Source organism: Candoia aspera, chromosome 1, assembly GCF_035149785.1.
Source record: "Candoia aspera isolate rCanAsp1 chromosome 1, rCanAsp1.hap2, whole genome shotgun sequence".
In the NCBI taxonomy this organism is placed as follows: domain Eukaryota; kingdom Metazoa; phylum Chordata; class Lepidosauria; order Squamata; family Boidae; genus Candoia; species Candoia aspera.
The window spans coordinates 238,345,749-238,373,730 of NC_086153.1; the positions used below are offsets into that span (position 1 = coordinate 238,345,749).

The window sequence follows — 27,982 nt, forward strand, 5'->3', positions numbered from 1 at the left end:
TCCAACCTTCTTACAATATCTTTGAAAAGCCACTTTATTTGGTTGGTTTTACAAAGCATCATCATTTTCTTCTGCTTCTTCAAGAGACTGGCTGGCAGAAGGATTAGTGTTGAGGAGCTGCGCTCTTCCTGGACTCACATTTATGTCGCTGTCACCTCTGCCGCTATCAGTATCATCACTGAAATCATCCTCAACAGCAGTACTATCATTCTCAGACCCAGTCCTGCTCTGTTCTAGGTCACTGTCATCTTCAATCATCACTATATCACTCTTAGCTTCTGGAACAACATCTTCTCTAAACCACACTGCCTTGTAGCCATCATCTTCCATTTTCCTTTCTTTTGTGAGGATGGATCTTACTTCCTTTTCACTGTCTCTATCCACAGTTTCTTCTTCTTGGATTGTTTCAGGAGCTGTCTGGGTTTGATTGCCTTCTGGTTCCTTCTCCTCTGCATAACTCTTGGACATAATGCTTGCTGGTGATTGATCATCTTTTCCACCTGAGTTAGATGTCTCATCATCCTGGAAGTTGGCATTGGAAAAGTCTTCTGTAATCTGCAAAAGAGAGACAAATGTCTGTACAGTTCTGCAAAGGCAAGGGGAAACTGATGTTCAGCTAGGACAACTAATGGCCTTAGAAATGATTAGATCTGCTCTCTTTATAGTTAGATAGCTATTTCTGAGGAAGAAGACTTGCCAGTGTCCCTTTCCCTTTCAGGATATGCTAGATTCATGCTCTCCTCAGTTAAAACTGCTTCTGCAATTCCCAGCTAATGTCTTCATCGGCAATGTGGTTTTGCCATAATTACAACTTTGCAAGTTGAAGACAACCTAAATATTCTTATAAATTCCCCAGCACTGTGGTTTTTTTTAAAGAAAAACCACTCCCTGAAACAAATAGAGGGAGAAGCCCAACTTACTTTCAGACTGTCTTTTTCAAGTTCTTTTTTTAATTTGTAATACTTGCAGGACATCAATGCAAGCAAGGCTAGTGCAATTGCGAGTAAGCTCCCCAGTGTGGCTCCCAGAGCAGCCATGTCTTCTACACTGTAGGGACCTGTAAAGAAAACAAACAGACCTCCTTATATACCCAAGCATCTCGTGCAATTATTTCACAACAGCTACAGAGGAATCTTTTGACTTTGAAGAAGCAGGGTAGAATGAGTATGGACCCTTTTGAACTTTAGCGTTGGAGAAGACTCCTGAGAATACCATGGACAGCCAAGAAAACAAACAAATGGATCATCAAACAAGTCAGCTTAGAGTTCTCACTCGGCAGAAATGACCAGGCTTCAATTATTTTACTTCAGACAGATTATGTGAAAACCCAGCTCTCTGGAGAAGGCTCTAATGCTGGGAAAGGTGGAAGGAAAGAGAAGAGGATGACCAGCAGCAAGGGGGATGGACTCAGATAAGTGGTGATGGGTGCGCTATTGGAAGATCTGAAGGACCAAGTTAGGGACAGAAAGTCACGGAGAAAGTCTATGTGGTCACTAAGAGTCAACACCAATTTGATGGCACATAATCAAAAAGGAGATTCAAACAGAGCCATCAACCCCTTGATTTGCCAGAATTTCTTGTGTCCTTTAAATTTCAGCATGATATATTAAGAGTAAACTGAGTGACATTTTTCCTGGCATGGAGATAAAACTATAGGGAAAAATACACACACTTAATTTCTCTGTCAGGCTACTGTTAAAGACATTGTAGAAAATGAACGCATGAAGAAATTGCTTTCTTGGCTTCTGTGCTAATTTTCTCAGTATAGTAAACCTAAAAACCTTTGCATTAAGGTAGTTTTTCCAGGTCTGCAGCCACCAGAATTCACCATTAGCATGGCCAACAGTTACATTGTCTAGGAATTTTGTGAGTTAAAATACTAACACATCTTAAGAGCACTGTTTTGGGAGGTTGAACTAAGACACTGAATGCTGAACTAGTCAGCAGCAAATGGCTGTGCTCCAGGTTTTCATCTTGCTGGAAGCAAAGGTCAGTGCTGTACTGGTATCGGTTGCTAGAGAGATTTGTACTTTCCCATATCACACTTCACAAAATTGTGCCATAATTACAAAGCAATTTCCCTGAAAGTTTTATGGTATTAATAACAATATGACTGTGATATCTTGCAAAGTGAACTCTGAAGTAAGTGCAAATTTCAGTTGCTCCTGAGAGTGTATCATTAACATGAGCTGAAATAATTGGTTCATAGATTCATATTCATTCCAGAAATAACATCAATCCCATAACGTCACAAAATAATTGTGATAATCACAAAACAACTGCTGCAGAAGTATTGGCAACAAGTTACAGCTCTGCTATTTTTTCCACTGAATTAAGAAAATGCAATGCAGTATATTGTATTAATTATTGCATTGACTTGCTTTCCGAGGCATTATGTCGGAAAACCTCTTGATAAATCAGCTGAAGAACATCGTCATAAGAATACAGACAGAGCTGGGTGGATTGTATTCTTCTGGCAGACTAGTATGGTTGGTGACCTGCTCTGGTTGCCTCTAACCACCTCTCTCACCATCTGCCTCTCTTCCCTTGGCGCTGCACCCTGGAAGAGGCTTGCCTTCTAGGATTATGCGACGGGAGAAAAGTTTCTCCTATCCCACTTTTCTATGCCTTGCACATTATTTTATTCAATTCCATCATGTTTCTCTTTACTTATAGCTCTTTTTTTTTTTGTCTAAAATAACAAGCCCAGATGTCAGAGACTCTCCTCACTGGGTAGCTGTTCCAGCCTTGTGGGTCTTTTGTATTATATTCTGTATGTTTAAATCCTCTTGGGGTGTTATTTGTTTCTTCTTATTTCATTTGTTTCTGTTTAGTAGTAGAATCTTCAGAGAGTCAAAGCCAGATGGTGTAAAGCAGAGGACCATGAGCTGAAACCCAGAGCTGGGATGTGTCTAGTTCAGAGGTAGAGAAGATACTTTTCAGGCTGGAGGTCCCAAAGTAAAGGCTAGGAGTCCAGGATCTAAAATACCCAGAAGCCAAGATGTACAGTGCCATGGCTAGTCAAAGAAAAGCAATAATAGATTAGATCAGGACTAAAGGCCCTGATGTTAATTAGTAGCATTCAGGAAAAACTACTGTTTACAGAATTTGACAGAAGACTCATTACTCTGATATGGCTGGAGCTGAATCTGGCTACATGCAGCCCAGAAAAGAAAGAAGAGGGTAAGTGAAACATTAAACATTGAAGGAAGTGTCTTCCTTTAAATGATGAAGCAAAGCCAGAGCACACTCAATCTGAACTAAGCCCATCAGAGTTCTTCCACAGGAAAATTCCTTGAAATAACTGCTGTAATAAGGAGAATTATTAGGCTCAAAACCATTCCAGGTGCCTTGTTCACCCTAAGTATCAAACTCAGACCAGCTCCCATCTGAAACAGGTCACAACATCCAGCTCCTTCCCCTGCCATCAAACATGCATCAAACCTGCCATTAAACATGCATGGCTCTGCATGGGAGTGGCAAAGGGGCATGGACATGGTAGCATTCTTCTTTCCTGCTTTGGAAAAGGAAGAAGGAAGGAAAGAAGTGGCATGGCGTTAAAAAGAGAAGGTGCCCCAAATTTAGAGAACCGTGCATACAAAGGAACCAGGAACCTGGTGTCTCCAACAGTATCTGGAGAGCTTCGGATGGTTAAGGTGTCACTTCTGAAATCTTGCCAAGAAAACTGCAAGGACTAGTTCAGGCAGTCGCCAGGAGTCAACATGGACTCAAAGGCACCAAAAAAAAAAAGTACAACTATTAGAAATAGATGTGTTATTGTTATTTGGAAAGCTCTTTTGAAATCAAGAGGTATACAATCATCTGGCAAGTAGGTAACCATAGAAAATGAATGAATGAATGAATGAATGAATGCAATAGAAGAAAGTAAAAAATTGGGTTTTTTGTAGATAGTAGGCTGTTTACCACCATCTGGTGCTGGGCTTGTACCTGCAATGGGAGTCTTGGTAATTGCAGTTTGGGAAGATGTCAGTGGCTGGACAGTCCCACCATTTGTTGTCACAAATCTACCTGTTGTGGGAGGCTCGGTGGCTCCAGGCTGAGGAGGTGCTTGAGTGGAGGCGCTTGAGGTCCTGACTGATCCCAGTGTTTGTTGGCTTGTCCCTGTTACAGGAGAACCAGTGGTCAGAAGCTGTGAAGAATTACCTGTGCTGACAGGAGGCTTTAGGGTAGTTACAAAAGGTGGAATAACTGTCATGATCACGGTTGCAATGCTTGTGACATCGCAACGGCTCACATAACAATACAAAGAAATGAGCACCGGGCAGATTAAGGAAAAAGGCAACTAGCTAACAAAAGAGAGCAACAGGTGCTGGCAACAAAGTATTGATTCTAGCTGGAGGCGCGGAAGGAAGAGATACAATGTTGCAAAGGAGGTAATTGACAACACCCGACCACGAGGCACGCCCGAACTGTCAGAAAGATTACAAGCCGGATTGCCCAGCAATGACCCATCATCGGCCGGGAAAAACAATTAAGAAAACACCTGAGGCACAGGAGGGGCTACACGACCCCTCACCTACCGGCAACAGAACCAACGGGGCTCGGGGCACACTCGGAGAAGGAGGGATGGAGCGCGGACCAGCGCGGGCTATTTAAATCCCGTTCCGGCGCGCTCCACTCACTCTCAGCTTTTCCAAGGGTATGCATTCTATACTCAAATAAAACCAGAACCTAAAGCCTACATAGTGTCTGTGTTTTACTGGGTAGTAGGCAGAGCCTGACATAAAGCTGAGAGTCACCAAACCAAAATCGCCAAGCTCCACCGGACGAAAATTTTTCCGCGGGAGAGACCAACTGGCGAAAAACGGAACCGGGGACAGCGATGGAGCCAGCACTTCGCACCAGAGGCGTGAAGGAAGGCCCGCAAGAGGCAGAGGCGACCCAACGGCGGCTGGAGGCAGCACACCCCAAAGGAAACGCGGACACCCTCCCTGCCCACACCGCCCCCCAGTTCCAGACCTGGAGCTCCAACCCAGACGGGAGAACCCCGACGGAAGATGAGGTCGGGGACCAGCAACTCCTCACTTGGGCCGACGGAGCAGGATCCCGGACGGGAACACCCTATTCCACCTGGAGGCTCCGCTACCCCCAAACGCTCGAGCAGGAAGGCGCAAGACTACATACTGGACAGCATCTGGCAGCACCGACGTCAGATGACCAGGGCACGCCAGACAGGGTCACAGCCCTGGAAGCCAGGGTACGATACCTTGAGCACCTGCTTCTGTCCCTGCCAGCAGCAGATGAGGACACGACCCTGAAAGCCAAGGTACGAAACCTGGAACATATGCTCCAGTCCCTGGCAACAATCGTCAGCGAGCGCTCCAAGACTGAGGCGGCACAGGGGGTAAGGGGATCGGGGCAACATACCCACCCCGTCAACAACCCGAAGCGGAAGGGGCCAAGCACGAGACTCTGTTGCAGGGATTCGCGGCCCCAGGCCAGTGGGAGCCATCCTTCAACACCCACAGGTAGGGGACCCGCAAATTGGGAGGTTCGCCAAAGACTTCACCATACAATTTGACGGGAACCCCACAAAACTGTCCTTCTTCTTAAACAATGCGAGGGACTACATGGCCCAATACGGCCATTGCTTCAACACAGAAGCCGCCAAAATCTCGGCGGTGGCCACCAGGCTCCAAGACAGGGCTGCGGACTGGTACGTACAGATGTACAAGTCCGGAGCCCCAGCTTTGGCCGACTTCCATGACTTCCTCGCCGAGCTGAAACATTACTTTGAGGACCCCCTGGCGAAGGAAAGGGCAAAGTGCACACTCCTAGCACTGCGGCAGGGAAAAAGAACGGTGGCCGACTACACCCTCGAATTCAAGGTCCTCGCGGGCAAAATCACGGAATGGTCGGAGGCCACCCTGATCGACATGTTCAAGCATGGCCTCAAACGGGAGGTGCTTCAATGGGCACTCTACAGGGATGACCCAGCCTCCCTTCACGGGTGGATTTGCCTAGCTGGTAAAGCAGAACACGCTCAGCGCACATTCCTGCTAGCAACCGCAGACGACAAAATCCTGCCCAGCACAAGAGGACCAGTCCCACAACCGGGTCCAACCTGGCACGCAGACCAACAATGGAGGCTTGCCCGTGGGCAGTGTACCAGGTGTGGGAAAATGGGGCACCGAGCAGCGGACTGTTTCATGAACAGACCAATGGATCGCCCGCCCAGACCCACACCGAAGATGCCGCACAAACCATCCAACCCCCCCAGATGGCTGACAGGAGCGTTAGCAACCCCGGAAGAGGACGCGGACGCCTACCTCGCAGGGGACGCCCAAGAACAGCCGGCGGAAAATGCTCCCCACCTGCTCTAAGCAGCGCCGCTGGGCAGGTGGTGAAGAAGGGGCGCAACAACCCCAGGGTGAGTGACGATTGCTCCATCCTGGCAGGGACAATTGAACTTGCTTACAGCCCTAGAGCCATTGCGGCCGAAGCTATGGTGGATTCTGGGTGCTCCAGAAATCTGATCCACCCCGATATTGTCGCTGCACTAAAACTGCCCTGTTTCCCCCTCCCCAAACCGCTGGTGTTCCAGCAACTAGATGGTTCTACAGCGGGGGGGAGACCGGCCACCCAGAGGACCGGAATGGTCACCCTGACAATGGGCACCCACAAGGAATCAATAAACTTTGTGGTGACCCAGATAGGGAATGCCATAATAGTGCTGGGGATCCCCTGGCTAGCACGCAACAACCCACATATAGACTGGAGGACACGCTCCATCAAGTTCAAAGACGGGGTCTACCAGGCACCAACACCAGACAAACCAGCAAACTCGCCGGTTGGAGCACCCATCCTATTTCGGGAAAAGAAGGACGTCACCCTGAGACTATGCACCGATTACCGCGGATTAAATTCCGCTTCCCTATCCAACAAATACCCACTACCCCTCGTAAAGGACATGCTAGCACACCTGTCAAAGGGCAGGGTGTTTTCCAAACTCGACCTCCGCGAAGCATATTATAGAATACGCATCAGGGAGGGGGACGAGTGGAAAACGGCATTCAACTGCCCCTTGGGCTCCTTCCAATACAAGGTACTACCATTTGGCCTCGCGGGGGCTCCGGGGGTCTTCATGCAACTCATCAACGAGGTGCTGCATGAGCACCTATTCAAGGGTGTACTGGTTTACCTGGATGATGTCCTCATCTACACGAGGATGCAGAGGGAACATGAGAGGTTGGTGAGGCAAGTCCTCACTAAGCTACGAAAAGCCAAACTCTACGCTAAGCTGTCCAAGTGCGAATTCCACAAATCACGCTTGGACTACCTAGGGTACAGAATCTCTAACAAAGGCGTAGAAATGGACCCCGTGAAGGTCCAGGCAGTTTTGAGCTGGGAATGCCCACGCACCAGGCGCCAGCTTCAAAGCTTCCTCGGGTTCGCGAATTTCTATAGGTCCTTCACAAGGGGGTTTGCGGAAATAGCCCTACCCTTAACCGATTTGCTCAAGACCAAGGGCGTTGGGGAGATGTGCAAGGTAAAAAACCCGGGGGCCATACTTAATTGGACTCCTGCCTGTCGAACTGCGTTTGACAGGCTGAAAGCACTGTTCACAGCGGAGCCAATCCTAGCTCACCTGGAACCCGAACAACCTTTTGTGGTGCAGGTGGCCGTCTCTGACTTCTCCATAGGCACCATCCTGTTGCAAAAGGATTCCATGGGAATCCTTAAGCCATGAGCCTACCTCTCGAGGAAATTCTCGGAGACAGAGAGGCGATGGCACGTATGGGAAAAGGAGGCATTTGCGGTTAAAGCAGCGCTGGTGGCTTGGCACCACCTTTTGGAAGGGACAACTTGCCTGTTTGAGGTCTGGACAGACCACCGCAACCTCGAGGCGCTCCGTACGCCCCGATGCCTCAGCCCCAAGCAAATACAATGGGCTCAGTTCTTCAGCCGGTTCAACTTCCAGCTGAAGTTCATACCAGGCAAAAGGAACTTCCTGGCAGACGCGCTCTCCCGACTGCCCCAGGATGCGGAGCCTATCTCCGACATTGTAGGGATGGTGCTTTCCGATTCCCAGCTGGGTATGGCAGTGGTCACCCGGGGTCGAGCTCGGGGACAGCCTGCCCCCCCTTGCAAACAACTACAATGCAACCTGCCCCCAGACGCAGGCAACCTCAATTACCAGGTGAGCTACAGGCAGACTTCATAACGGCATTGAAATCTGACCCCTGGCTCCTCGCCAACCCCAACAAGGTCACCATGGACCAGGACCTCGCATGGGCGGAGGGAAGGCTGTATGTACCCGACTCACAGCGGCAGGCGATCCTCAACAGATCACATGACAGCAAACAGGCTGGTCATTTCAGGTTCTTGAAAACCCTACACCTGACTCGGAGGCAGTTTTGGTGGCCCTCGCTGAGGAAGGACATCAAGACGTATGTGGCATCTTGCCCAGTGTGTGCTATGGCCAAGTGACTGGCTGGCAAACCCCAGGGGCTGCTGCAACCCGTAGCTGAACCCTCAATGGACTTTATAGTCGACTTACCGCCTAGCCAAAAGAAAACGGTCATTTGGGTGGTAAAAGACTACTTTTCAAAACAAGCGCATTTCATCCCCTGCGCCTCGATTCCGTCAGCCCAACAGCTGGCGAAACTGTTCCTAGTCCACGTGTACCGCCTACATGGATGCCCCTCCCATTTGATGACCGATAGGGGCACACAATTTACCTCGAGGTTTTGGTGGGCTTTTTAAAAACTGATAGGTACCCAGCAAGCCCTGTCAACCTCCTGGCATCCCCAGACAGACAGATCCACAGAGATCCTTAATGCCACACTGGAGCAATTCCTCCGCTCCTACATAAACTATCACCAAGACGACTGGGTAGACCTCCTCCCGTTTGCGGAGATCGCATACAACAACGCGATACACCAGAGCACCGGTAAAACCCCATTTGGGGTGGTGTCAGGCCGGGAGTTCGTCCCCATACCTGAACTACCTCAGCCCCCATCCCCAACAGTGGCCGCTTGTGATTGGGGTGAGAAAATCGCAGAATCCTAGCCGGTCATCAAGGACGCGCTTAAAGAGGTACAAACAGCGTACAAATCACAAGCGGACAAGCACTGGCGCCAGCAACCAACGTTTCAGGTGGGGGACATGGTCTATCTATCCACCAGATTCATAAAATCGCCGCAACCGTCAAAGAAGCTGGGCCCCAAGTTCATTGGACCATTCTGGGTGACACAAATAGTGAACCCAGTCATGGTGCGCTTAGACCTGCCCCATAATCTTAAGAGACTGCACCCGGTATTTCACTGCAGCTTACTCAAGCCAGCAAGTGATCCCTCCCGGTGGCACCCACGCACGCATGCCCCCCACCAGTGATGATAGACGGACAGCAACACTTTGAAGTAAAAGAGATGCTTGACTTCCGAAAGCAGCGGGGCTCCCTCCAATACCTCGTAAAGTGGAAACACTTTCCACACCCTGAGTGGGTCGCTGCCCGTGACGTCCAGGCACCCGACCTGATCCGCACCTACCACACCACCTACCCCTCCAAACCCACGGCTTAACCTTCCTGAAGGGGGGCAGTATGTCATGATCACCGTTGCAATGCTTGTGACATTGCAACGGCTCACATAACAATACAAAGAAATGAGCACTGGGCAGATTAAGGAAAAAGGCAACTAGCTAACAAAAGAGAGCAACGGGTGCTGGCAACAAAGTATTGATTCTAGCCGGAGGCGCGGAAGGAAGAGATACAATGTTGCAAAGGAGGTAATTGACAACACCCGACCATGAGGCACGCCCGAACTGTCAGAAAGATTACGAGCCGGATCGCCAACGGGGCTCGAGGCACACTCGGAGAAGGAGGGGTGGAGCGCTGACCGGCACGGGCTATTTAAATCCCGTTCCGGTGCGCTCCACTCACTCTCAGCTTTTCCAAGGGCATGCATTCTATACTCAAATAAAACCAGAACCTAAAGCCTACATAGTGTCTGTGTTTTACTGGGTAGCAGGCAGAGCCTGACAATAACTGAGCCAGGCATAGTAACAGTCACAGGATTTCCTGTAATCTTTGTAAGGTCAACATTCCCAGTTGTACTTGGTGGAGGTGACATGGACTTAGTGGATCCAGAAGAAGTGGCAGGTTGAGGACTACTTATCCCAGGTGGCAAAACTGACAGCTTTGAACTAGCGGTCCATTTCTCTGGGGTGGCAGGGGAGGTTTCAGTGGAGGCAGTGGTAGCTACAGGTGGAACAGCTGGAGCTGAAAAGGGACTGTTTAACGTAAAGGGACTGTTTAACGTAATGCTTCTATATCTAAGAGTCAAAGCCTTCATTTATTTATTTATTTACCCACTCAGGCAGAGAGGGCATGCTACGGACTCTGTCCATGAGGGGTTGCCAATTGGCAGGGTCCAGAAGGAGGGCCTTCTCTGCCACTGTGCCCGCCCTTTGGAATAAATTACCTCCGGAGGTAAGACAGGCCCCCACTCTCCTGGCCTTCAGGAAGGAAGTTAAAACCTGGTTATGCCACTTGGCTTGGAGTGGGAAGGGTGATAGCCATGCATGGAGGTGGTTGGCACCTTGATGGTGCCAACAGTAAGATCTAGATTGGCCATCTTGTATTTATACTTTATATTTGTATTTTTATATTTATATTATATGTATATATCTTTATATGTATATTGGATTTTAATGATATATTATTTTTATTATTGTAAACAGCCCAGAGTTTTTGCATATGAGTTGGGTGGTCAAGAAGTTCAATCAATCAATCAATAAAGTTTGACTACTTTCTTTCTTTCTTTCTCTCACTCTTTCTTTTTGTAGTTTTGAACACATAGTGGAGATTTTGGCCCTTAGCTCAGCGATTTAAATTCTTATCTATGTTGTTAAAACAATTTAATGTATTTAATGTATTTAAATGTAATTTAATGTTTCCCATGATTAATTTCTAATCAAAGATACACTGAGCACTAAAATAAAACATAAAAAATAGTAAGCCAAAGAAATTAAAGGCATGAGATAAGAAAAGGAAACAAAACTAAAACATACTCTCTCACCACTAAAGAATTCTACCTGATTTTGGTCAGTCTGTCCATCCATCCATCTGTCCATCCTCTATCTATTGGCTATAATTATTATATATTATGATGGGAACAAGCCTAGACTCCCTCCCCCCTCAGGCTTACACGCCCCTTCTCTCTTCCTGAAGCACAGCTACAACTATAAACAAGCATTAGGAAACTTTTGCCTTTAACAAACAATGATCTCTCTTCACCAAACAACTCTAAACCATAGGTTATGAAGTTGGCTTCATTCAACATCATATCATAGTAATCACAGTTTATACAGGCATAGTATATACAGGTTGCGATGATTCAAATTAACACTAGATGTCAACAGACAATTTTCTATATCTCTTTGCTGCCATCTAATGATTGTTTGAATATTTGTAGCCCAAACATAGTATGCCTAGTTCAGGACATACTTCCATTTTCTCCTTGTTTATGAACCAAGGAGAAGATGAGGGGTGTTCTTATTCCTATATGCATGATTTACCATGACTCAAGGGGACACGGTGGCACTGCGGGTTAAACCGCTGAGCTGCCGATCGGAAGGTCGGCGGTTCGAAACCGCGCGGCGGGGTGAGCTCCCGTTGCTCGTCCCAGCTCCTGCTCACCTAGCAGTTTGAAAGCATGCAAATGTGAGTAGATCAATAGGTACCGCTTCGGCGGGAAGGTAACGGCGTTCCGAGTTGTCATGCTGGCCACATGACCCGGAAGTGTCCTATGGACAACGCCGGCTCCAAGGCTTAGAAACGGAGATGAGCACCGCCCCCTAGAGTCGGACATGACTGGACTTTACGTCAAGGGAAACCTTTACCTCTCTTACCATGACTCATGAATGCAATCTTAATAACATAGACTCTACCTTCTGGACTAGTTGTAGAAGACATTGGAGGATTGCTAGGTTCCACTGTTTTATGAGATTCGTTTACTGATGGAGTTACTTTACCTTGGGTACTAGGCTTTTTAGATGATATAAAAGCTGCCTTTGAAGTTACATATGATATGGTAGTCCAGCTTGTTGCAGGGGAATTTGCTATGGAAGATGTGCTTCTTGCAGTTGTAGAGGGTAGTGAAGCAGAAGGAACACTTTTTGCTGTAGAAGTACCTTTTGTGGAGGGGTTAGTGATTCCAGGCAACGGTATTCCAGTAGTAGGGTGTTTACCACCATCTGGTGCTGGGCTTGTACCTGCAACGGGAGTCTTGGTAATTGCAGTTTGGGAAGATGTTAGTGGCTGGACAGTCCCACCATTTGTTGTCACAAATCTACCTGTTGTGGGAGGCTCGGTGGCTCCAGGCTGAGGAGGTGCTTGAGTGGAGGCGCTTGAGGTCCTGACTGATCCCAGTGTTTGTTGGCTTGTCCCTGTTACAGGAGAACCAGTGGTCAGAAGCTGTGAAGAATTACCTGTGCTGACAGGAGGCTTTAGGGTAGTTACAAAAGGTGAAATAACTGAGCCAGGCATAGTAACAGTCACAGGATTTCCTGTAATCTTTGTAAGGTCAACATTCCCAGTTGTACTTGGTGGAGGTGACATGGACTTAGTGGATCCAGAAGAAGTGGCAGGTTGAGGACTACTTATCCCAGGTGGCAAAACTGATGGCTTTGAACTAGCGGTCCATTTCTCTGGGGTGGCAGGGGAGGTTTCAGTGGAGGCAGTGGTAGCTACAGGTGGAACAGTTGAAGCTGAAAATGTAACAGGCAAAGGGACTATTTAACGTAATGCTTCTATATCTAAGAGTCAAACCCTTCATACATTCAAGGCATCGAGACTCAAGCACTATGAAGAGATAATAATACTGGAAGAGTTTCCCTATGGAAGAAGCTTCACGGGCCCTACATAGACTAAATCTCGTCAGCAGAATCTCTATTCCAGCTTCTACAACATCACTCTACGACAAAAGAGGGAATCGATCTAGTGCAAGGGCTGGATTGTTCTCTCACAAATCACCAGTGAATTGAGTAAAATCAGAGGCCAGTCTTTCTCTAACTCCTCCTCCCACACCACATTCCCATATCAGATTATCTTTATTGGTGAGAAACAATCATGCCTGGCCACCTTCTATAGAAAAATGAATTTCCCTTAACACCTGGAAATGCTCTGCTTCTCAGCACTGGGGTGGGGTGGGGGTAGGCGATAATTCTTCAAGGCTCAGAAACAGAGCATCTCTGAGCACTGATACCTTTGTCAATGATAATGGTAGATCATGTCCATGGCAAAAATTATATTAGGAGCAGGGGGGAAACATGCCTTTGAAATGGGAACAGCTAGATGCAACTTCCAGCTGCCTCAGCTGTAGTCAGGGGGTGAAACAGGCAATACCATGAAGACATAGTACATAAACCTGGTTACCAGGCCATGGTTGTGCTGCATAGAGGGATAGGGGGATAGGGCTTTTGCTTAATGTGCTTCAGCAATTTCTGTGATTCCTACATCTCTAAATTTCATCTGCACCATATAAGACATGAAGAGAGCATTCCCAACATACTTGCCAAAGGTGCGACATCAACTGAGATCAGTGTGCTTGCTTCTTCCAGAGTATTGGTGTCAGTAGCAATTGCCTGTGCCAACAGGAAAGGAGGTGTTAGCCTTTCACACACATGTGCTGATTCTATCAGTCCATTAAAAAAGACAACATACTAATTGGGATGGAATTACACCTGGCAGAGATGGTGGTTGTGCTGGCTGCCCCCTGCCCGTGTGCATGACCTGGGTTACAGATGAGACCTGCTCAAAGCATGTTTATGAGTGTGGAGGCCAGTGCTTCTCTCATTTATCCAGTCCCTGTTTTGCACACCCTACAATGTGAATCTACTGCCTGCAACAGAGCCAATGGGAATAGGACGTTCATGTCATGATTCAATCCACTGTGAAGATGGGCGTTTAAAATCAAAAGATGGTTCAGCACAATGGTTGAAAAAAAATATTATTTTCTGTCTTTTATCTATTTTAAATCTGATTATTTTGAAGTGACAAATGATAAGGAGAGAGACAGCAAGACAGCAACTCAAGATGACAGTGTTGTTTGGAAGCCTCAAGCTAAAGAGAGATGTACAACCATTTTAGGAAAAATTACCTACCGAAAGGGTAATATGAGATGATACATTCAGAACTACAGTGGTTTGGATAAATCCGTCTGCAGTGACTCTGAAATCTGAACTGTTTTGTATTCTGTATTTGATATCTGGGTTGATTTTCTGAAAGCAGTGAATAAAAATCTGCATTAGGCCTTTACCAAATAAATGGCTTCACTAAGTAAACTCTGTTTCTACGAATTTGTTATATACTGAGCATCCTATCTAATATCCTAGATATGATCTGGATTACTTATCTCACTTTTCTGCAGCCTGGTTCCCTCAGAAATACAGAAGTTCAACTCTCATAATCCCCCAGGCAGCATTCCCCAGCCTGGTTTATAGAACTGGCCCAGTTTTGATAATCTGAGAGCAGTTCCTTCCGGTTTCACAAAAGGGCCTTCCAGTGCAAGACTGTGCTGGGCTACGATTGGTGACACTTGCCCCCAACACCCCACAGTGCGGTGGAGTTTGCTTGAGAAGCTGAGCTGATTAACAATGAGTTCAGCTCTTGCTCCAAAGGAAATGTTGCAAAGCAGTTTCCCATTGCAGGAATGTTTGCCCTTTGGCTCCTGAATTTTTTCTTTGTCTCTTGAAAGGGGCCATGGTGCTTTTTCACCATCTCTCTCTCTTCTTGAGGTACAACTTATGTGTTCCCCTTGCTCTGTTACCAAGGTTAATTTTCTCCCTCACCCACCACAAAGCAAATACAGTGAGCAAACAGTCAGAGTGACTAGTGCTGCCACTTTTTCTGCTCCCACATTTCTGACCAGGATGGCCTTCCCATCCTCCCTCTTTTTCATCTTCCTAAGTGGCAGAGAGGACACTCAAAAAGGCAGCACAAAACTGCTCCAGAGGTTAAGAAGGTTTGACAAGTACAGGAAAAAAAATGCATCACTGGAAGGGATCTGAAAATAAGTACAACTCTCTACCCCAATATAGGTTTCTCACATCAACCTCACACAGAAACTGACTTCATAATTGCTATCTTAACAGCCTTTTCTCCTGTGATATTCAACAGATCTTGAAATGACTAACATCTGGCAAGAAGTCATCATCTGCTGCAAAGATCTGCAGGGGTTCTGAGGATGTGTTTGTTTTCATGATCAGAGTCTTTGCAGGCTGGTCCACAGACACTCTTCCTGTGTAAAAGGTTTTCTCAAAGTAGGGATGATTATCATTTTTCCGTACAACATCAATTTTCACTGTTGTCTGAGAATATCTGAATGGATTGTTGTCTTGGGAAGCCTGGAGAAAGAGAATAAGAAGCATAGATCTATTCTTCTTAAGGGGTGAAATGCAAAATTTTAATGGAAGGTTGATGGGGAGGTTTTCTGGAACAAGGGTGGGGGAAGGAGAATTTTTTTTTTTCCGTCAAAGAGTGGGTGGCGGCAGGAGGAATTGTGGGGAAGGGCTTAGGGACCCCCACTTCAGGGAGCCAGAGGGGCCAACCCACCATATCCCTTACACCCACCACACTCCATTACAATAATAATAAGTAACTGGTAATTAGCCCTTTATAAAAAAGACAAATTCAGTGATATCAGAGTAGGTTATAGCTTTAATAGGATAATCTTTAACTTGCTTCACGGTGTGTTATAGCAGAATGTGGCAAGGACTCAGAGCTGATGAGACTTCCAAATTTTGTTAATCTCAGTAGGAAACAGCAAGGTCTAAATTTTATTTCTCTTGGAACTAATTAATAGGCATAGCATCTATTTTTCAGTGCCTAGCTCAGCCTTGTCCAGTCTAGTGCCCTCTAGATGTGTTGGATTTTAACTCTCTTAATTCCTAACCAACACAACGCATGGCACCAGATTGGGAATTCTGGCCTTGCTAACTATGTCCTCCTGGCGAACGTATATTCAAGAGTCACATCTGATTAACAAGATACTAAACTTACTATATCAGGAGACTTACCACAATATACAACGTGAATGTTTTCAGAGTGTTTGCAGACTTGTTCATGGTGATGTTTCCAGAATCTCTGTTTATTAAGAATGTGTCATTATCATTTCCTAAGCACAATTGGGAAAAGAAAAACTTGGCATGCATGATTACCGCAAGAAGAGTAGGATGAAGCTTTCTGGCTGGTAAGATTATGGGACCGTACATTAGGTGTGCCCTTTGTGAGCACTGAACCCAGGGCAGTTCCAAAACAGGCAGAGTCCCCATTTTTCATGTTAGGATTTTGTATTTTATTTTGTAGCTACTTTATTCTTATATTTAAGGTACCTAAAAAACCTAATACTATAGAATGGCCTGGAGATCTCAATTACTTATTCCTCCAGAGATCTTTCTCAAAGCCTGACTTACTGCTACTGGATCCTGGCTTGGAAAAATGGTAACCATGCAAGGAAATTTCACTTGTATTTTATATTTTTAAATAGGACCTTCAACAATTTCTCTGTTAGTAAATGATTGGGGCAGCCTTGTTTAAAAGTGGGATGGCTCAGATGCTATCACATCCATGGCTGCATTCAGGGGCAAGTAACTCAGCTGTTACTTGTCCCTAAATGGAGGCCCAAGGTCACCCAGCTGGCTTCATGCCTAAGGCAGGACCAGAACTCATGGTCTCCCATTTTCTAGCCTGGTGCCTTCATCGCTGCACCAAACTGGCACCAGTTATATTCGGATCCTGAAAACAATTACACAGATTCTGCCAGCGTTTTTTGTGTCTTTGTGTGTTTAGGTCCTGGGAAAATTCACATTACTACCATTCCATTGGTGTGTGTACAGTAAAAAATAAGAAGTTCCAAACTGAAGAAAGAAAGGGGAACTAACATGCATATGTTCTAGAATGGCCTAGATGTATCTGAAAGTTAGAAGCTGCATAAATGTTTGCTTTACTCACTGCTTTATCGGCTTTGAGATTTCAACATCCATTGCGTTAATATTATTTCCTACATCTTTTGCTTAATCCATTCCAAGCACAGATTGAAATAAAGACTATGTAGAAGTTGCTTGAATTGAATGAAATAAATATATCCCTATGTATGTATGTATTATGTATGGATGCATGCATGCATGCATGCATGAATGAATGTATGTATGTGGTCCCCTTCCAACATCGCACTCCCAGCTATAATGTAATCTTTGATTTGCCAGGATTTATTAATAGCATGTTGTGAGAACTCAACCAGATATAGGTTATTCAACAAACCAGGTTAAATATTCCATGGATGAACACATTGTGCAAATGTAATGTATGTGGTATATTACAGGGGAGGGCAAACAATGGATCCCACTTGGCCCCCCTCACTCCATCAGCATGCCCACAGAGACACTGCTGCTGAAATTGGGTGCCAAAATGGGTTTGTCACTTTGGGTGTTTGGGAGGGCAGTTAGTTAAGAATAAGGGTGGAATGGGAGTGAGGCCTTTGGGGTCTGTTTCCAACCTCTAAAGCCCAAATCCTTCCAAAAGAATACTGAAATCATGCTGTGGAGTTCAATCATTTTGTCACTAAAGTTCAACAGCCCGAATTGGGGGCATTCTGAGGGGGGGATTTAAGAGTTGTCATGGGGATAGTCTGTCTCCAAGAAGTTGGATTACAAATCTTTCCCTATTTTATACTTGGGAAGCTCCATATAGCTCAGCTATATGGAGTATATATGTAGAATATATGTAGAAATGTGGCATTATTATTAAATAATTTCTTCACTAAGTCCCTGAATCTTGATTATACTTGGAAATATCAAGTCTAGAAAATCAGTAGCTAATGTAATTGTTTTAAAGGTGTTTTTTTAATCTACTGTACTCACCAGCAGCAATTTCATATACTACTTTTTCATTCAAACTTCTTTCTCCATCAATAGCATACAGGGGTCCTGGCTCCAAGATCAGTGGCCCACTCTGCAATGACAAGAAACTAAATCCTTTTCTGACAGTTCCAAGAATTTGTTCACCTAATGATGCATTATAAATTTGGCCTCAGACTGAGGTCTGTTGGAACCTATAGAATGATACATGAAATAAGACAGCCTCAGTTACATAATTTCACAATGAAAAAGTGGCAATATTTCCTGACTCTTTAGGAATATGTGGCCTTTGAGGAATGCTATGTTCAGCCCTGTTCTTTCATGTCAACTTCCCTGCCCGCTCCCAGTCCATGCATCCCTGCTTTCTGTCATGTCAAAGGGACACTCTCAGATATTTGCGTTGCCCTGAACCTGCTGGTCTGAATGCTATAACAAACCTCAAAGCAGTTATGGGCTTACAAGCAAAAATTCATCTGGGTCTCCCAATGAACTAATCCAGAGAGAGAGGAGTTGCTTATCTCCCCACTTTTCCTAGACATATATTATGTGGGACATTATTCAGACTGGCTACAAGAACCAAACAAGACGTTCGAGTCTCAGATGGGGTTCCATTAACTGGATTGTAAAAGATGGAAACATTCTATGTTCATAAGTTTAGCTATTTCAGCTACTTCTCTTACTAAAGGTGGTACAAGGGCTGTACATCAGCTACTTCTCATATTAAAGGTGGTACAAGAGCTGTTGTCCTCTGGGTTCAACCAGGCAAGCTGAGGCACCTGTGCCCAAGACATGGCATTGCTATACCTTGAATCCATGGAGGTCAAATGTAAAGAGCAACACAAGCCCAGGGAGAGGCAAACCAAAATTAAACAAGGCAAGTTTTGGGTGGGGGCCCAGTCCAAGAATCTTGTAAACATACCACATATTCTGAGAGATTGACTTTGCTAGTGTAGCCAAGGCTGATACACACTATGCGGCCTCCTAAGGCAGTACATGGCTGAAACCAGGGAGGTCTGAGGTCAGACTCTACAACCCGTATGGATATTGTGGCTGTGGCTGTGTGTGTCCCTGCTGCACCAGCGCTCCCATCCTATGCAAAAGAAAAATAAAGGAGAACACATGGGAGAAGTTTCATCAGCTAAAAAGTATCGTTGAAGTATCAGATCAGCCCCTTCTAGTACATTTGCAAAGTCCAGCAGGACAGATGATGATCTAAGAAGTGGCATTGCTTATACCACCTATTCGGTAAAACCAACGCTGAGTGATGAAGGGCCTCAGGTGATCCATGGTGTGGATGTGCAGTTCTGCAACAACCATCTTCCTCATTCTCCTCATTGAAAGGGGCAGCTCTCTAAGCTCATTCATTTACACATGGATCAGAGCTAGGCACCAAATGAATGGGGAAACTTTTGCTATCTCAAGACACCTAAGCCAGACCTCTGAGAATTGGCAGTTTCAGCTTTATCTGTGAAACCATAAAGGAAAATTAGACTAAAAGATTATAGAACATGCAAATATTTTGTTTGCAATAAAACTCACCATGGCACTTAAAGTAAACTCCATAAAATTAATGGCTTCATAATTCAGGGCTTTACGCAAGTAAATTTGTGGGTTGTTAATTCCTTGTATATTGAAATAATCCATTGCCTCCTATCAGTCAAGAAGAAAGAGAGAATGCCAGTTTTAATCACGGATACAGGAAATAACATATAACATATACAATTCTGAGCTAAGTATATGGTTTGTCATCTTACTTCCAACTCAAGGAAAGTGAATCGTGGAGATTCTATACTGTTTTTCTTCATTCTACAGAATAAATGTAATTGTCCATATGTTGATGGGTTCTTTTAATCTTTTTTTTTGTAATGACAGTTTCCATTTCTTCTGATGAGAGACATCATTAATTATATTGATTAACAGAAGGATACAACTGGCAGGGAATCCACTGAAAGGAGAAACTCTAACGCAAGTTCATTTTACGGTTGGACTTTTCTTAATTTATCAGGGGAAAATAACCCTCTCCCTTCCAAAGAAACATATTTCAAGGCTGAACTGTTCTTACTGTTATATTCTATGATTTATCTAACATGACCTTCCTGTAGATTAAACCTGCTGATTTCAGTCCAGAAACGCTTCTTTTCACCCCCACTCCAAAGAAAACACTCAGATGAATGTGTGGCACTGTTCTGTCTGATAACGGAATTACTCAGCCATTTGGTGTGAAGCAGGCTTTCAGGACTGATCCCTCTGCTCCCCAGTCTGGGCAGAAAAGGAAGCCATCTTCAGAGAAGAGAGAGACAATGTGTGTCCTGCTTTGCAAGATTGCTTGTCTGGAAGAAATTTAGCCCTTGATATAGTTGAAATTATATTCCACATCCCAAGAGTTCAGTTGAGCTATATACTGACTGGTGGGCTTCCTTTAAGGCGGTAGAACAGTACATCAAGGTCAACATCAGTAGCAGTTACGTTCGCCAGGGGTACGACGATTGTGTTCACTTTTGTATCCTGGGAAGGGAAAATGTATCTTTAGAGGTTTTTTTGTTCGATCCACAGAAATACACATACACACAACATTCCCAAAAGACCAAGCAGCTCCAAACCCAAAACTACAGCCCAGAAATGAATTCAGGACAAAATTAGGCTTGATCTTAATTTCATTAATGCAATCCACATGTGGTAAATAACACCCAGGAAGTGGCCTGAGCAACGTCAGAACAAAAGAGTGGGTGGTACAAAGGTGGGTCTCTATCCCAGAAAAAAAAATGTTGCTATACTGATTTGCATTTTAGGAAAGTTTCCATTAGCATCAATGAAAGCTGCTCAGGCTTCATCTTGCTGACTGGGACAATAAAATTAACATCAGATCCACTTTGCTTCTGTAAATTCAGTCTCTGAATCAATGAGAGCCAAAATTAAGTTTCTAAAACAGCTGAGTTCTATCTACAGTTTACTTTTTCCACACTAACATTATTTTAACCTCACAGAAATCTTATTCTGATCAGCAGAATAACTGGATGAGTTTTCAAATCCAGCGCAACTCCAGGCCTGCTCAATAACCAAGATAAAACATCAGCCTCTTAATACTCAGTACCAAAATAAACAAGTGTTAATTATTCATAATACATTAGAAATGCTAACAAAACTGGGACATAGGGCAGGGCATACAGTGTGATAATTTATTGTATGTAGGGGGGAATCTGAGCTGTGATTTAAGGTTGCAGTAAACATACTTGGCAATAGCATTTTAGAAGATAAAGTGTGTGAAGATCTGTTTGTCATATAGAAATAAATCTATAAACATTATTTAACACGTTAAAATTATTGTGTCCTCTTCAGTTAACACTGGAACTGGTTGCATTTCAGTACTGAGCTGATTTATAATAAGGGAAGGCATTTACCTTCTTTTATATGTTACTTAATTTGTTATAGAATTCTTTTAAAGGCCTTTTAAATGGTGTCCACCTTTCAGCTGAATGCATACTTTGGCAGAAGGATTTCTCCATCCTGACCCTGGCCACTCAGGAGCAGATTTGGAGGGTGGAGGAAGGAAGGAAGGAAGGAAGGAAGGAGAAGGAAGGAAGGAAGGAAGGAAGGAAGGAAGGAAGGAAGGAAGGAAGGAAGGAAGGAAGGAAGGAAGGAAGGAAGGAAGGAAGGAACAAGGGAGGGAGGGAGGGAGGAACGGGCATCTATACTGCAATAACTTGGATGTCACTCTGTGTTTCTGAAGTTCAAAATATAAATGAAAGGGATGAAACCTGACACTTTGCAGAGACAAAATCTTAACAGCAAAGGATATATATTTTACAAATAACCTCATACGAAGATGTGATGTTATCCTTTTGGAAATACTGATGAATAAAAGGAAATGAGCATACCGTATTAAAATAAAGAGATGCAGAAAATGCTTGGAAAGAATCACAGCTGCCCCAGAAATTTGAACTGTATTACAACAATTCACTGAGGAAGGCATGGGTTATAAATGTATTTGGTATCTTAAATGTTTTTTCCAAATTATTGCCATAATTTGTATCCAGCACACAACTGTATTTATTATTGTTTATGCATCAGTGGTAATTTTAATGGCACTTGGTAACAATGTTCTTTTGGAGGCTCCCAACATAAAACAATGAAATATGACATTAAAATGCACTCTCATAATGCAACTACTGCATAACAAGTAGTTTAACTCTGCATAAAGAGTTCTGGCAAAGAGAGCAATAAAACCAGCTTGTAGTTAAGATGGGCGATTAACAAGATTAAGAAGCACGTAGGTTCATCTCTCTTGCCAGAAAAAAGCTTCATAAATTTGGCGAGTTTGTTGTGTAAAGTAAGCATTTTCTTATTTAATTTTCTCTAACTCTTGTTGGTACTCATGGATTTTGTTTTGGAATTTTGGACCTTTCTTTGCTTCTTTACCTCTCTCAGGGTCGTTGACTCATCAGAACTGTAAGTATGACCTTATTACCACGTGCTAAAGAGACATATGAATCAAATGGTTTACCTCAGCAACATCAACAGTGATGTTAGTTTCCTTGAACACTGGAGCATTATCATTCTCATTTCCAATCGTTATAATAACAAGTAACTTTTTTACCTAGGAGCAAATAAAGCAGAAGAAGGTTATCTGTGGATTGACAGCTCAAAAACACTGAAAATCAAGAGCAGAGTATTTAGCCTTTTTTTCCTTTTCTTCTTCAAACTTTTGCCTCTGCCCCTGCTGAGGTCTTGACTGAAACCTATCTCTGCTATCTGTGCTATCTGCTCTTCACAGTCAGAAGAAACTGTTGGGATCTGTTACTACTGAATTGTGTCAAAACTACTTTGGCCAGATGTGTCTGTGAAAACAGGTATTCTGTGACCCGAAAGAGGCACAGCCTTGCATTCTAATATACACCTCTCATTCAAAAGCTTGAAGATGATGATTTCATCATCATATCCATAATATATTTATGAGAGCCAGTTTGGTCTTGTAGAAACCGGGAGACTGAGAGTTCTAGTCCCACCTTCAGCATGAAAGCCGGCTGGGTGACTTTGGGCCAGTCACTCTCCCTCAGCCCAACTCACCTCACAGGGTTGCTGTTGTGGAGAAAATAGGAGGAGGAAGGGGTATTAGGTATGTTCCCTGCCTTGAGTTACTTGTAAAAATAATAAAGGTGGGATAGAAAATAATAAAAGTAAAGTAAAGTAAAGTAAAATAAAATAAATAAATACCCACTATTAGCCCCTTTCCTTTGCTGCTCTGAATTCTCAGCCAACGTATATATGCACATATATATCCACATTCTTTTGGCAAAGACTCCACAGAGGTATTAGGGAGAGGAACTCACAAACACCCTTTTTTTTCTGTGCTTCTTGCATATTCTACTTACGATCCGTCCCTCTTTTCTTAGGAGAAAAAAAATTCATAAGGGTCTTCTTGACACCGCAAGAGACATGTATGTGTCTTGCTGTGTGTGTAACTCCTGACATAAGAGTCTTCTGGGTGTGCTAGACTTCAGCTCCCATAATCCTCAGCCATATAGCTGTTGGAAATTGTGGATCATCATTGCTGAGGGATTATAGGAGCTGAAGTCCAGCCGACCTGAAGAAGGGTGTTCTACAGGACCACTATCGAACTTGCAAAGAGGTTTCTTCCAATGTATTATACACTGGCAGAATGTAATAACACAAAGAGAAATTTGAAATATTACTCACTTCCTCATTCCCTTTCCAGCATATCAGATCCAGCTGAATCACTGATATACTCTGCATTAAAAACAAATATTTTAATATAAAGCAGCCCTTTGTGGCACAACTGTTTTTTACACATACAGTTCCTGGCAAATGTGGTTCCCCTGGGCACTGCAATGGGATCGTCCTTCTTTGCAACCACATAGCCATTTCACTGGGCTCAGAGTACATGAAAGCAGTAGAGTCATAGTGATAAAGTGCATGCTAATAAACAGCACCCTGACACTCTAAAGAGCCTCATATCTGATATTTCCAAAATCCCTGGATCCCTTGAAGTCAGATGGACGTCCTTGAGAGCCAGTATGCTGTGCAGCTCGTTCGGCACTGAATACCCTTCTGTCATCTGGCCCCAAACAGCTTCCAATGGGAAGATGCTGGCCTCGGGCTTGGGAAAATGTTCCCCAGCTGCTTTTATGAAAAATACATAAAACCCAGCCATGCTTCAGATCTCTCTCTCCCCCCTAGTGTTTGTGAAGTTAAGTAAAACCCATCCCTCAGGGGCAGGGCAGTGTTTCTCAACCTTGGTAAAATGAAGCATGGCTGGCTGGGGAATTCTGGGAGTTGAAGTCCACCCATCTTCAGGTTGTCAAGGCTGAGAAACACTGCCTTGGGGAGACTGGCTGTTGTTCTGGTGCAACAGAAGTGGAGAGGTTGCTTGACAATTTTACATGCATCTGGAATATCTCAGAGGGGAGGTGATTCATTCACAGGCAATCCTGAGTTGAAGATTTGATTAAAGTTACTTTTACTATAAGATTTTGGAAATAATTAAAATAAACAACATCTTGTGGGAACCAGAATGTTTTGTCTATCAAGTCAAAACAGAACCTTGAGACTTTATGATTTCAGAAATTGGACACTAGATGGGAGTAAAGATTCCTGGAAGAAAAGGAACATGAGAAGAAGAAGAAAAAGTAAATGCTCTCAATTTTTGGTTAATGTGGGGATTTACAAAATGACACAAAATGCTATAATATTAGAGATACTTCAGGAGATTTTCAAAGAATGGAGCCAGACATTAGCCACAGTAGCTACAATATCACAATTGTCAGCGATTATGTCTGGTTCTATGGATAGACTATGTCCAAAAGATGTTAAATCTGATGCAGAAATACTAGAACCAGAAATATGGAATAATAAAAAAGTGTGGATTACAAGATAGAGAAGGCAGTTAAAGTAGAATTACAAATGATAAGCCAAGAGAATGACCTTGATAAGGACTTTTTACTGGATATACAAAAGAAGCTAGTTAAAGCTTTGAGGATACAAATGACAAACCAAAACAATGACCTGGATGATGACTTTTCACATGATTTACAAAGGAGATTTGTCAAAAGCTTGAAGAAGCCTCTGTGATTGGAAAAAGAAAAATTGAAAAGAAACCAAATCCTATGACCTGAATGAATTAAAGATCAAGATTGTTCGAAGTAAAAGAAAGGAAAATAAAGATGGTTTGTTTGATCAAGACATATTTTTACAAAGCCCTGGTAACCCTTTATCAACTTTTTGCTGACACCAGGACTGAAAAGTTGATGACTTATGGTTTTGCATATAGTAGGGATGGGTTATGGGAAGAAGAGATATTTGTAACTTTATGGGGGTGAAGAGTTATCAAATTTGTTTTTACTTGGGATGAAGATTGGAAGTCATTTCTTATCTTCTTTTTCTTTTTTCTTTTTCTTTCTTTGCACTTTTTATTCTTTCTCCCTATTCCTTTTTCTGAGTTTAATTTGTACTCACCTTTACAACTCCTCCTCTTTTGGGGGAGATGGGTGGTAATTAAATTTGAATAATAAATAATAAAAATAATAAAAATAATAAAAATTATGAAACAAAAAAGGTAATTGTATTCTAATGGCATTGCATACAATAAAATAGCTTAGGTTTCTTTATTACTGTTCTTTAAGGACTTGTACTCGTCTATGGAAGGGTGCAGTCCATCCAGCAATTACTCCAGGTTTCCGTGTCTCTTAATCTCTGCTCTTATTCTGTGCCCCTATTGGAGGGCCTGTTGACGCAAGGGAGAAAGATTTCCATAGGGTGCTCCCAGCACACTGGAGGCACTGAAAACAGCTGCTCAGAGGCTGAGCCAGTAAAAATAAGCAGGCTCATGAATTACAATACCAAGCATGGATAATGTTTAACTCTGAGAGGGGTAAAAGAGCTTTCATGCAGCTTAGTCTCTAATTCTCATATTTCTATGGGCTCACACACACCTAACAAGTACATGGGACACTATTGGTATGCCAAATGGGTTTCATTGGACTCAGACAGCAAAGAGGATGAGAGATGAGAGATAATGAGCATCTTTGAGACCTTCCACTGAAAAGATTGGCTCCTTCCCACTGATAGGTTGTGTTCATAGAGCACCCTAAAACAGATTACTGAATTAACTCATCTTTTGAGCTCACACAGATTTTTCACCCAGAAATTGATAGATGGATTGGGCTCACAAAACAAGCTAAGCCACAAAAAGCTCAGCCCGAATTATTGCTAGCTAAACTTAGCATGCTGTGAAAATGGAGCCTCTTGATTTTTAACCATCCTAGCTAAGTGTAATAGGTGATCCCACACCACCCCTGCTTTACAACACTGGAATCGCCTCAGGAGGGATTCCCTTGCACGTAGTCACGGAAGAAGTCTTAGGAAGACAGAGGCCCCTTCAGATTTTAGGCAGGTGAGGCTCAGGGATGCCACATGTCATCCAGAAGAGCTCCCTACTTCCTTTAAACTTGGTAGCTGGTGTACCTGTACAAAGAGGAGGGAACATTGGGAGTTTTCAACTATCTTACCAAGATACATTGACATTTGTCTACCAATCTTTGGGCCAGGAAGAAATAGCTTTAGGATAACTGATAAGCACAAAACATGTACTGCATTTACTAATACTATGTATTAATGACATCTTACTATTGAATAGTTTTACTATGTGTCCCTTGTGTTAATTCCCTTGCATTTTACACAGTCTTTACACACATACCCTAGATCCCATCATGTGATCTCCCTGGATAGAGGCCACTCTGGCTGCTCCTAGACCAGCCTCTCCCAAGCTTGCATCCCCTATAGGAGTTGGCGTACGGTTCCCAACATGGGAGTTAGAGGTCCAGTGCATCTGGAGAGGGCCGGGTTGGAGAGGCTTCACTGTCACCTGTTTCCTGCTGGATTTAAGGCTTTCCCCCCCTATTCTATTACCTCAAAATCCACACGCTCATTCAGGATGAGTTGCGAGCCCTTTATTTCAAACCATTCAGAAGTAGGAGAGCCTGCTGCTGTAGAAGGTTTAATTGTGACGGTAATGCCAGGATCAGCATTAATGTTAGTAATCACCAACCCTGGATGGTTGTTCTCCTTTATTTCAACAAACCTGTTGTCTACCGAACACTCTGGTAAAACAAAAGAAAATAAGTTATATCAGCAACAGCATTAATTTAATAAACAGAGTCATAAGAATTCACACTCTGAATATAGCTAGAGTTTTACTAGGGCTATTAGATCCAGATGGCAGTAAAAAGAATGTTATATCTACTGGATTTTTTAGAGCCTTGCTCTGGAAGCCCTAATTTTGCTACATTCCAGTGTCTCCTCTCTGATGAGTTTGTGCCAAATCTCACAGCAACAGGAAAGTTGGTAGAATAGTTGCCTAATAATCATTTTATCCAATCTGAGATCCAAGTACATGCATGTCAAAGCTTATGTAGTGTCAGAGAACAGTTAGCTTGTCAACATCCTTGTGAAATCATCTACTACCTTACAACTCAGGCAATCTAAAATAATACTTGTTAAGTAAACATGAAACATAGTCTCCTATGAAATGGAGTTGTTGTTTTAAAATTTTGATCTAGACTCTTGAAAACTTTTATTACACTATTAATCGAACCATTCAAATGTCTACTAAAATATTTACAGTATTAGAAATAATATATATGTTCTTCCCTTGACAAAGTAGAACACGCTAACTTCCCAGGCAGTAAACTCCGGTGAACATGACCAGCCTTGCTTCCAAGTAAGCCCAGGTGAATGTGTGTGCGTGCTTGTGTATATATCACATCCAGACTTGCACAGCACATTAAGAGTCCTGATTACTTCTTTTGTGTGGTGCTATAACTTAACTTAAGCAATTCCCAATCACCATTTTTTAAAAAATTGCCCCATAGAGAAGGCTTTGCCCATACTTAGCAACTTACCTGCATTCTGTGTCTGAACATGTGTTACTGATACCAAGAGGAAGAGCACAAAAGAACAAAGGGGGTTGAGAAAAGCCATCAAGCGGATGAGAGGCAAATCCAAGAATTAGGGGGAAACAGTCCATCTACTTTTCTTCATGGGTTGTCACAACTCATCTTCCTTTCACTGTTCTATGAGGAAATAAGGT

At 43.7% G+C, this 27,982-nt stretch overlaps 1 protein-coding gene across 1 annotated transcript; it reads right to left on the minus strand.

The window, feature by feature from the left end:
• Positions 1-16: 16 nt before the first annotated feature.
• On the minus strand, positions 17-27,982 carry CDHR5 (cadherin related family member 5). Its single transcript, XM_063317801.1, has 15 exons — positions 27,795-27,982; positions 26,803-26,993; positions 23,575-23,625; positions 22,382-22,474; positions 20,287-20,385; positions 19,420-19,530; positions 18,800-18,970; positions 17,884-17,974; positions 16,042-16,139; positions 15,160-15,369; positions 14,128-14,244; positions 13,500-13,608; positions 11,914-12,084; positions 921-1,057; positions 17-555 (listed from the first exon to the last, which is right to left on the minus strand). Exons 1-15 carry the CDS (start codon positions 27,871-27,873, stop codon positions 49-51), a joined length of 2,235 nt encoding a protein of 744 aa, XP_063173871.1. The 5' UTR covers positions 27,874-27,982; the 3' UTR covers positions 17-48.

Excerpts from the sequence above, each read along its gene's own strand:
- CDHR5 (XM_063317801.1), bottom strand. The coding sequence starts at position 27,873 with ATGGCTTTTCTCAACCCCCTTTGTTCTTTTGTGCTCTTCCTCTTGGTA. Across the intron at positions 20,386-22,381 it reads TCACTGTTGATGTTGCTGAG|GATACAAAAGTGAACACAAT; the intron begins GTAAACCATTTG and ends TTCCCTTCCCAG. Across the intron at positions 13,609-14,127 it reads CATCTCATATTACCCTTTCG|GCAATTGCTACTGACACCAA; the intron begins GTAGGTAATTTT and ends CTGTTGGCACAG.